Here is an 11,558-nt window from a genome sequence, read left to right as displayed (position 1 = left end):
TGAACTGGGCATAAAAATGCTGATTTATTCCCAATACTGTCGTGGGTACTTATTGCCAGCGGATTAGACATGCCACCCTCTTGTTTCTGGACAGCTGACAACATGCCAGCTAAATAATAACAGCTGTTTATAACCTATAATTATGCCAGCTAACATATATAGCTCAAATAGCCTAAAACTCAAAATTTCAGTTTAATTATATTCTCACATCATGTGAGAGTTTATTTGCTACATGTTTAAATCCAACAAAGCTAGATATATTAAGTAACTTAAAGAAATGTTATTTGAATGAAACTCCAAAAGATTTCATGACTGGACTAAGCACACAAATTTTCAAGATCCTAGCAACACCCCTGTCTTAAAGACATCAAGGCCTGAATAAACTAAATTGGCCTTAGGACTCTCAGGAATATGGTGACTAATTAGATGCTTTCTCTGGGTGGCATTACCTTGGCCTCCAGTAACACTGAGGAATTTTGAAGTCATTTTTGACCAGGACGTTTTTAAAATTCTTCCTGCACAGTGTGTCTTAAATACTCAGGCCCCATCTTATCTTAAAGATTTCACTGTACTTTATTATCCTAACAGAACACTTCACTCTCAGACTGCAGGCTTACTTGTTGTTCCTAGAGTATTTAAATGTAGAATGGGAGGCAGAGTCTTCAGTTTTCAGGCCCCTCTTCTGTGGAACCAGCTCCCAGTTTGGATTCAAGAGAAAGACACTATCTCTACTTTTGAGATTAGGCTTAAAACTTTCTTTTTTGATAAATGTATAGTTAGAGCTGAATTATGTAAAGCTGAACCAAAACGTAGTTATGCTTGTATAGGTTCAGGCTTCTCATGATGCATTCACCACTTCCCCTCCATCCCCTCTTTTCCATCCTGATGTGTTTACATGCCACCCCTGAACATCCTTGAATTTTGTCTTCTCTCTCCCAGAGAGAGAATATTGTCCCCTCTGTCTATTTGGGGGCTTTGCCACTGGTAGGTGCAGTGTGTTCGATGGCAGTCACAGATGGAGGTCGTGGTGATCTGACCCCAGCTGTTGAACCTAGCTCTTAGGACATAGAATCTCACCTTCACAGAGAGAGATGCCCTCAGTCAGAGGTGGAAAGCAGTGACAGGCATTCTTGTGTCCCCCTGGCTCAGTGCCTGTAAACTGGGGGTTTCCTGGTGGACAAAGGATTTTTTTTCCCCTGTGTCTTTGGTTTGTGGAATGGGTAGTGACTATTGTTTGTACTCAATTACCAAACAACAGCGCCCCAGTGACGGACTTCTGTGCCAGCCACAGTTTGTCCATTATGAATATCACATTTGAGTGTAAGGGTATTAATACATGCACGTGTGTTGTGCACCAGGAGGAACCCTGGACCGACACCTAATAGTAGTTAGGTTGCTATTGCCTAGCCTGTGAAAGTCCTTCCATGTTTATGACTGCATAAACTTACACTAAGTTATCACCTAAAAACTGGAGAACAGACATCTTGATTGGTAGTACAATTAACTGTAAGGCAAACCATAATATTAGTCAGATAATTACATTGTGCACCAATAACACAAACACAATCGAGAGGTCCAGTGTTCAGTTATGTTTTTATTAGATGTTAAAGAGTCACAAACCTCGTACTGATATAAACCAATACTGACACTCCCGATTAGGGATGGGTATCGTTTAGGTTTTATCCGATACCGGTACCAAACCGGTACTTTTGAAACGGTGCCGGTGCTTAAACGGTGCTCAAACCGGTGCTTAAAGAATGGAAAACACGAAATTGGTCCAAAAACCTCTCATGTTCAGCTGTTTTTTTGTAAAAAGATAACAATGTTAGCCTTTTCTGCAGCTATGGGGCATATATGGTATCACTCTGGGCTGGAAGCAGTTCTTAATCAATGGAAAAAACACAAACTTTGTCCAAAAACCTCTCATGTTTAGCTGTTTTCCACTTTTTCTTTGGTCATTTTAGCCTTTTTGGCCAGGGTGAAGGGAGTATCTGCCATCAAACAAGAAGACAGCCGCATGTAGCTATGATGATGTTTGCTAGTTCACCTTACTGCATTAATATAATAAAGTGGTTAGCCTACTCAGCGTAAATTACACATGAACAACATTAAGCTACTCACGCAGAGAAGAACGGCTGCTGCTGCCATCATCATCCGTCATCATTTCTGCTACACTGGCAGGGCTAGGGGCCAGGACTCTACTCTTCGGGTTTTTGGGGCATGTTGCTAACTCTGGGTCCGAAAACAGGCACCACACCCGCAGTAGATGTGCATGGTGTGAGGTCTCGCAGCAAGCTATCAAATACGGCGCATTTCTCGGCTTTAAAAAAACCCGCTATGCATAGACAGGTGTTTCATTGGATTTGAGGTGTTACCTCCTTTGACAGTATCACAGTATAAGCTTAAAGCACTTGTTGCAGGCTACTGAGTTTGCATCTTTTGCTGCCAGCCAGACTTCTGACTAGGGGTGGGTTTAAAAAATCGATTCATCGATTAAAATCGATTCTAACTGGAATAAAACGATATCGATTCATTAAATCCTGAAATCGATTTTTTATATATATATATGTAGTTTGCCGCGTATGAAACTTGCAAGCGGTTAACATGAGGAAGTCACGCGAGAGTTAAGTGACCTGGACGCATGAACCATCATGGCTACTCCTGGGAATGTGCCACCAAGCCTAAAGGCAGATGTCTGGCAACACTTTGGATTTAAGAACTGTGAAGACAGTGAAGAGCCGGACAAAAGCAAAGCCGTATGTAAGATGTGCAAAATGGAGGTAAAGCACTGTGGAAATACCACAAATCTCAGAAATCATTTAACGAGGCATCATCCAGATATCCCGCTAGCAAAAACGGCCGACACCAAGCAACGCTCACTCGAAAAGGCATTTGCAGTGAAGTTGGCATCTACTTCTCCACGTGCCCAAAAAATAACCCAGTCTGTCGCAACTTTCATATGTAAAGATATACATACATGTACAGCGTTGTTGAAAATGATGGCTTCCAAAACCTCATTAGTACGCTAGAACCACGCTATGTTTTACCAACACGCAAACATTTGAGTGAAGTGGTAATCCCAAACATGTATGAAAAAGTGAAACACGATGTTACAGCCTCACTCAAGTCAGCAGAGAGAGTCGCTATAACCTGTGACAGCTGGACATCCAGAGCAACAGATAACTACCTGACTATCACCTCACACCATATCGACCAGGAGTGGAGACTCGTGTCTCATGTCTTACAGACAAGAACCACTGAAGCAAGCCACACAGCAGTTAATTTATCTGAAATTATGTTCAAAGCAATCGAAGAATGGGAGCTTACAAACAAAAATCCAGTCATCGTAACTGACAATGCTGCAAATATGGTGCGAGCTGTGGAAATAACGGGCTGGTTGCACATTGGTTGTTTTGCCCACACACTCAATTTAGCTTCACAAGCAGGACTGAAAGTTCCAGCTGTTGCTCAGCTGCTTGGCCGAGTGAGACACATAGCATCCTTTTTTCATCGCAGCACTGTTGCAAGTCGCAAGCTTAAAGAGAAGCAAAAGATACTGAATCTACCTGCCCATAAGCTGGTGACTGATGGGGTGACCAGATGGAACAGCACGTTGGAGATGCTGGAACGCTTCCCGGAGCAACAAACAGCAATCTCTGCAGCTCTACTCTCACCTGAAGTGAGGAGAAGTGACAGTAATCTCTGTAGTCTTACAGAGGCTGACATAACTGATGGAGAAGATATAGTGAAAGCTTTGAAGCCGCTGAAAGCAGCCACACTGGTTATGTCTGAAGAAAAGTCCCCGACCCTTTCCATCATTGCACCTCCGCATGCACAACTGCTGGAGAAGATGATCAGTGTCTTTCACGACTCCTCACTGATTAAAGACCTCAAGACTGCTGTATACGACAACCTGAAGTCAAGGTATGTTTATGAATTGTGTGTATATGCAGTGAATGAGTGTAACTGTATGGATGCATGTATTACATGAAAATTCTTACTATAGTGAAAAAAATATAAAAATGTTAGTTATGCCCTCTTGTCGAGTAACAGGCCTTTTGATTTTATATCTATCTATCTATAGATGTTTATATATAAATTATGGAAACAAAGTTGTATATTAATGTTTCTGATCTTGCATGAGTGTATGTAACATGCACATGAATATCCAACATAATAAACTGAGTTAAATGTGCAAAATCTCTTTTCAAGATATGTGGCCCTAAAGGACAAGCTGTACATTGCATCAGCATTAGATCCTTGCTTTAAGGCCCTGCCATTCTTGTCCAAAGAGACCTGTAACAACACATTCTCTCAGTTGGTGTTGAAAGCAGGAGGTTTGGAGAACGTGGACACAGCTAATGTGAGTTACAGAAACAAAAACAAAAAAATATTGGGTTTTTTTTTGCACTACTCGAGTTAGAATATAAATAGTAATTTCTTTATTAATTAAGTTTTCATTTTTCTACAGCGACAGTCTGATGGTGACACATCTGAGGAAACTGTCCCTGACATCTCTCTTGGTGGTGTTGATGAAGTGGATTATGCCCCTCCAATTAAGAGGTCAAAGGACTCTGCATTAATTTTTCTCCTTGGGCCAGCCTACTCAACAAAAACCACAGCACCACAGAAAACACCAACTCAGAAGACAAAGGAAGAAGTGAATCGATACAGGGACGTTGAGCCTGTTGCACTTTCTGAGGATCCTTTGATCTGGTGGAGGGACCATGAAAGGGAGTATCCTCTTTTGGCTCTACAAGCAAAGCAGTATCTTTCCATACCTGGGACCAGTGTTCCTTCTGAACGAGTGTTTTCAACTGCTGGTGACATTGTTACTGCACAAAGGAGCTGCCTGACTCCACAACATGTAGACCAGCTTCTCTTCTTGCAGAAAAACCTTACAGTCTCAAAGAAGTGAGAGGGTAGTTATAAATGAGGCTAAATTGCATGAGTTTCACAGAGGTTTTACAATACTGTTCAGTATTTTTTCATTTTTTGAAGTATTTTAAAAGGCAGTTTTTCATTTTCTGATCGGTCAGTTTCTGTCAGTTCACTTGTACACGCTGTGTTATCCTGTGTGTCTCCAAAACACAATAGTGGATTTCAGAAAAGCTGTGTGAGACACTAACAGCAAAACTATTTCTCTGAGGTTTTACTGATGTTTACAAAAGATATGTTCTATTTGCACTGGATCCCTGATCCACTTGAAATGTATGTATGAAAATAAATATATACTAATGTTAATTAAAAATTACATTATTGTAACTGCTTTAGTATCTGTTCTTAATTTTGAAATTTATATAATTCATTCACAAGGCTTAGAGGGTTCTTTTGACAGTACATATACAAGGTGAATTATCATAATTTTATATATATTATGGTTCATATAATAATATTTCGGACTGATTCAAAATCGGATTGGATTGGATTGAATCGAATCGAATCGAATTGAATCGAATCGTGGATCGAATCGATTCAGGACCTTGTGAATCGGAATTGAATCGATTCTAGAAATCAGTGACGATACCCAGCCCTACTTCTGACCGCTTCGCCTTGGGCATTTTTAATTTGTAGCTCTGCTCTAAAAGAACGTACGTACCTGGACCCGCCTACTATCCTCGGAAACGTAAAATGATTGGCTAGAATCTAAAGTGTATCATTCCATACCAGTTGGTGGCGGTAATGTACCTTTCAGTTGTTTGCCAACCGCCAATACAAATGTAAGGAAGAAGAAAGTGTATCACAGCTCAGGAAAAAAAGCACCGAAATAAAGCACCGAAATGTGCGCTGCTTTTCGGTCTGGTTACTACCGTTTATGTCAGAACCGGTGCCATCATGGCACCGGATACCGGTACCCATCCCTACTCCCGATGCAGTATCTAATAAAAAATAAAGAAATGAACCAGTGAAACTCTGAGGATCACAGTAAAAATCCCTCACAGATTTACCTAGGAAAAAAATGAAAAAATGCAAAAGTAATACACTGAATGTTTGACCTTTGAACCAATGGAAGTGAAGCGGCAGGGGGAAACTGTATGAACACATCAGGACATCTGACTGGAATCAGGAAAACTAATTTCACTGATGCTGTTCACACATTTAATGGGCTGCTTATGATAATGCAGTATATCCAGGCACATGCAGAGGAGGGAGTGGAAGGGGGTTGATCACCTGCCCCTTTCCTGATGGGTGCCCCAAGTGCCCTTTTCTTGAGGTAAATGTTTATTTATTTATTTTATTTTATTTTTTAAAGTGTGTGTGCGTGTGGAGTCCTGCCTGTGCCCCTCAACAATAATATTTAACTATTAATCACATTTTGCTAAAGGATCCGAGTCCATCAGTCACATGACTGCCATTAACCAATGATCGCCCTTGACGGCACTGGTTACCTACCGGGAAAGAGCTCTCAAAGAGTACGCACATTTTTTGCCGTCTGGGCGGTGCAGAGCAGTAGGAGAAACAGTTAGTTGGGAGACGCAGACTGATGCAACAAAAACCAGTAAGTAGGGTGTACAGCGTACACTGTAGTCTATAGCACACAAGAGTGGTAAGCTGGCTTGTGGCAAATGATGAACTGAAACAAATGAGCGTGCTGTGTGTGTAACAGCGCGACAAACATTACCTGTCCTTTAAGTAACTGCACAAGTAGTGCTGGTCATAGCTGCTAGCTCACTGGGTAAGGGTGTCATGGGTCTGTAGCGCTGTCCACTGTTTTAGGGAAGATATTTAGTTTTAAAGTAACTTCCAGGGCGTTTCCTTGCTTTTCTGGAGGGCTTATATTTCACTAAAAATATTTAATATGCATATCCACATAATTATGGATTTATTTATTTTTTAAACACTGTATTTTAAAGAAAATACATCAAGAAACAGATTATATTAGATTTATATTTCAAATAGGACAATATGCTTATTTTACAGCAGCAACAATAGTGTATCTCTACAATTTAAACATTTAATAAGCTTTCTGCCTGCACAGAGTGGATAGTCAAACAAATTGAATCATCATAAATACTTTTATGTATTACTTTATGTATATAGATTTGTTGTTTTTACTCATGATATAACATTGTCCACATATGTACTGTAAGGACAATGTGTCCAGACTTGTCCTTAGAGGACATGTTTAGCAGCTGTGTGAGGCTGCTAAAGGCAGTGGATCCCTCACCAGCTGGAATATAAAGAGCACAGGTAGAAATAACATATGTAATAGTTTTTGCATTGCAGAGTTATTCCAGTATAAAAAACAATAATAAACACAATTGCAATGTTTTGGTTCTACAACATTTTCTATCATTACTTTCTTGTGGATTAAGTGGAAGAGTTTTTAAGTGTGGATAATTAAATAATAGATGGATGCAATAGCAAATTGTGCCTTTTTCTCAGATTCACAGTGAGTGGAGAGTGATAACTGAGATGAGGAGATGGAGGAAGAGAGACACATGCTGTGTCCCAATTCAGGGTCTGCACGCTTGAAGTACGCATTTCAAGTGCGATTACGTCACCGCCACGCGACGACGGCTGTCCCAATTCGAAGTGTACTTCAAATGCCATCGATTTCCCCAAATATCAAGCGTGGTCCGGTGCACGCTTCGTGGTCCCATATATCCCACAATTCATAGCGCGGCGGTGGGTGTGGATAATTTTGCCGCAAAATATGGCAGAAGGGAGCGGCCGAAGAGTGAACTGTCAAAAGTAAGTACTGAATATGACGTCACTTATTTATGTGCGAACGTTTAATAACGAAGAACATTAAAACATTGCTGTTGGCCACATGTCGGCAAAGTTATGTGACATTAGTGATGTTTGTACTTACAGCGTTAACTTGGTTTTAAAGCCTATATAAAAAACACCCAGCACGCCCCTGCGGGCGGTTTATCCTTCAAGCTCGGGTCCTCTACCAGAGGCCTGGGAGCTTGAGGGTCCTGCGCAGTATCTTAGCTGTTCCCAGGACTGCGCTCTTCTGGACAGAGATCTCCGATATTATTCCCGGGACCTGCTGGAGCCACTCGCCTAGCTTGGGAGTCACCGCACCTAGTGCTCCGATTACCACGGGGACCACCGATACCTTCACCCTCCACATCCTCTCGAGCTCTTCTCTGAGCCCTTGGTATTTCTCCAGCTTCTCGTGTTTCTTCTTCCTGATATTGCTGTCATTCGGAACCGCTACATCGATCACTATGGCCGTCTTCTTCTGTTTGTCTACTACCACTATGTCCAGTTGGTTAGCCACCACCATTTTGTCCGTCTGTATCTGGAAGTCCCACAGGATCTTAGCTCGGTCATTCTCCACCACCCTTGGGGGCATTTCCCATTTTGACCTCGGGACTTCCAGGTTATACTCGGCACAGATGTTCCTGTACACTATGCCGGCCACTTGGTTATGGCGTTCCATGTATGCCTTGCAAGCTAGCATATATATATATATATATATATGTGTGTGTGTGTGTGTATCATAATAATCTGACAATAATATAATATTGGCCAAATTATATTTACATTACCACAGTGAGATGATTTTAGTCTCATGAACAACATTAGCTAATTGTTATTTACTAACTAATCTTAAATGACTGCTCAATACAGAAATGAAGCCCAACAATCATGTTTTACAGTCCCGTGACCTCAGCCTCAGATACTCAACTAATCAAAGTGATGTCATGACAAAACAGTTTTCTCCTTCATTTCTGTCAAACAATGCTGTATGTAACGTTTCTCGCGGTTAGTATCATGGTTGCTAGGCAACCTGAACAGCCCAACGAAGGGCTAGCCTCTCACTTCCGCACTTCTCGTACTTATAGTACGCGCCGTACGTAGTACGCGTAGTGCACGTACTTCAAGCGTGCAACCCTAAATTGGGACACAGCCAAAGAGTGATTCACAGGAGGAGCCTAGTTTATTTCTCACAGTTTTGTTGCCTTATGGTTCCAAGCGCTGTCACCAATCTTTGCATTTTATTATTATTTCATAACACTTGTTTAATCAGCGACCATTTCTCCTGTGGACTTTTTACAGTCTACAGTCTCAAATCAACACAGCCCTGCCCTCCAGCACTAGCAGGAACAGCAGCAACATGTCAACAGCAACATTGTACCCATCGGGTAAAACATAGGCTACGTTTGCTTTGCATTGTCCCCTTGAAACTTGTCTGCACACTTCTCTGTGTGAATTCTTATGTCCTGCACAGTTTTATACCTGTTACACATGGTGGACTACAATCACTTTATGAGATTACTTAAGTTTCAGTCGAAAGGGTCAGCAGCTTCAAGTTCCTTGGAGTCAACATCACCGAGGACTTCTCCTGAACCCTTCACACAGACACTGCTATCAGGAAAGCTCGCCAGCGGCTTTACTTCCTGAGGAGGCTGAGGAAGTTTAGCATGAACGCCAACATCACCTCAAATTTTTACAGGTGTGCAATTGAGAGCTTGCTGACGAGCTGCATTACAGTTTGGTACGGAAGCTGCTCTGCCAGCAGCCGTAAATCACTACAGAGGGTGGTGAAGACAGCAGAGCACATCACTGGCACGAGGCTTCCTGCCATTCAGGACATTTACCTCCAGCGATGCCTCCGTAAAGCACACAGCATCATCAAGGACCACAGCCACCCAGCACATCAGCTGTTCTCCTTGTTACCATCTGGCAGACGTTACAGGAGTCTGTCTGCTCGGACTACAAGACTTAAAAACAGTTTCTACCATCAAGCCATACGACACCTCAACCACAACACTTAAACACACACAACACAGCACTCAGAAGCTACCTGCAGCTTCACAAGTACTCTGTATAATCTGCACTGGTCACTTCACTTTATTGTCATTGATATTTATATTTAAAAAGTGCAATACTGTAATTTTGTGCTGCTCATTCCTGTGCAATATCCCATCTGCCCTCCCGTCATATTTCTTTTCAAGATTTTCTTATTTAATCACTAGTGTACATATATTTATATTTATAGATACATATATATTTAGTCATCTTTTCTCTTTTACCATGTCTCTCTAATATTTAGCTCCTTACTATTTTTATATTTTTATATTTTATTTTATTTTATTATATTATATTTTCTCCTACTGTACCATGCTGCTGAGTGACTGCTGCTCGTCAAACACATTTCATTGCAATGTTGACCCTGTGCTAACTTGCATATGACAAATAAAACTGAAAACTGAAACTGAACTGAACTGATTATGCTCCTACTTCATCACCTCCACCCTGAGCTGCTCTTTCACTCTGTCCTCTGCAACAGGATGTGAGGATTTCTTAATGCTGCTTCACTTCAAAAGAAACAAAATGCTTTGCAGCGAAGTTTCAGTTTGAATTTTGATTTGATGTTTCATATTAATGATTTCATTTCCACACTGCCACAGCTCTGCCCGGCTATCATAGAAAATGTAGTTTAATACATATGAATTAAAGATTTAGTGTTCAGATCCAAGCTAGAGACAGGAAGTTTCACTTACAGGTCAGTTAATGTCCATCACAGCAGCAGGCGCCCTGCATCAGGAAAAAAAAAAAAGGCTCCTGCACAGGTACACAGGTGTTTTAGGTAATCGCAGCTTTTTCTCTGTTTTTTGGTTTTAAACACCTTAACTGAGAATAAGATGGTCGACACTGACGTTTCAACACTCAGCAGAACTTCCGAAGGGCGGACGTTTCGAAACACAGCTCAGAAGTGTGGTTCAAAACACGGTGGTCACGTGACCGTGTGCCTATGGACAGTGGTCACATGTCCGTGGTTTCAAACATAAAAAACATGCAGAAAGTTTGAGTTGTAACTCTCATCATCCGTTTTTTTTTTCTGCTGTATGGGCGGAAACTGAAGGATTATTCCTGCTACGCACAGAAAGCAAAATAAACACATCCTCATATACATAAGATTTATTTCTAACGGTTCTCAGTTTTACTCTCTCTGACACCTCAGTGTAAGCACACCCTCAGACTGTGGCAGTAATAAATTAATATCATTATTATTATTATTATTATAAAGAGTAAAGCTAAAAAAAAGTTTCATCCTCTGCTGAGGAATGTGTTTACTCAGGTTGATTAGATATCTGTCAGTATGAAATGGGCGGATGTGATTGGTCATAATTAACCCAGATGGGGGCATTAGAACGAAAACACATCGAGTCTTTTATTGAAGTCTTTATTATTGAGTTAATTGATTTTTTTTTTTTTTAAACGACTGGCAGCTTTTTTTGTTTAACAACGCGTAAAACATGACCGTGAACTCACAGAAAGTCTGTGAGACATTCGGGATCTGAGTTTGTTTATTCAGCGCTTCGAAAACCTGAAAAGCTGTGAGGTCATCACAAAAACAGCAGCTTTTTTCTCACATTATTATTTCATGTATAAACTGAGTTACTAAACAGCTGAAAACCTCATTCATGTTATTTTTGCTGAGGTTCGCTGCTCACAGTTAGTCTTTAATAATCTGAACATTTTTCTTTCTTGATTTCTGCTGAACATGTCAATCATACCTGATATATCTACTGTACAATATAAAGCGCCTTGAGGCGACTGTTGTTGTGATTTGGCGCTATATATAAATAAAATTG

The 11,558-nt window shown here is 40.9% G+C and overlaps 1 protein-coding gene and 1 pseudogene across 2 annotated transcripts in view; one reads left to right on the top strand and one right to left on the bottom strand.

Moving 5' to 3' along the window:
• LOC146514816 (scavenger receptor cysteine-rich type 1 protein M160-like) overlaps window positions 1-11,558 on the bottom strand; it is a 238,201-nt pseudogene that overhangs the window by 126,477 nt on the left and 100,166 nt on the right. The window lies entirely within an intron of this gene.
• On the top strand, window positions 2,685-4,966 carry LOC146514821 (E3 SUMO-protein ligase ZBED1-like). Its single transcript, XM_085168113.1, has 3 exons — window positions 2,685-3,924; window positions 4,213-4,363; window positions 4,472-4,966. The coding sequence occupies exons 1-3, from the start codon at window positions 2,978-2,980 to the stop codon at window positions 4,916-4,918; spliced, it is 1,545 nt and encodes a 514-aa protein (XP_085024239.1). The 5' UTR covers window positions 2,685-2,977; the 3' UTR covers window positions 4,919-4,966.

This window comes from Neolamprologus multifasciatus, chromosome 7 (genome assembly GCF_963576455.1).
Source record: "Neolamprologus multifasciatus chromosome 7, fNeoMul1.2, whole genome shotgun sequence".
Lineage (NCBI taxonomy): Eukaryota > Metazoa > Chordata > Actinopteri > Cichliformes > Cichlidae > Neolamprologus > Neolamprologus multifasciatus.
Note: the sequence above shows the minus strand (reverse complement) of the source record. Positions and strands in the feature narration are given on the sequence as shown.

Coding starts and splice junctions, on each gene's coding strand:
- LOC146514821 (XM_085168113.1), top strand. CDS start 2,978: ATGTACAGCGTTGTTGAAAATGATGGCTTCCAAAACCTCATTAGTACG. Junction 3,925..4,212: donor TACGACAACCTGAAGTCAAG/GTATGTTTATGA, acceptor TCTCTTTTCAAG/ATATGTGGCCCTAAAGGACA. Junction 4,364..4,471: donor AGAACGTGGACACAGCTAAT/GTGAGTTACAGA, acceptor ATTTTTCTACAG/CGACAGTCTGATGGTGACAC.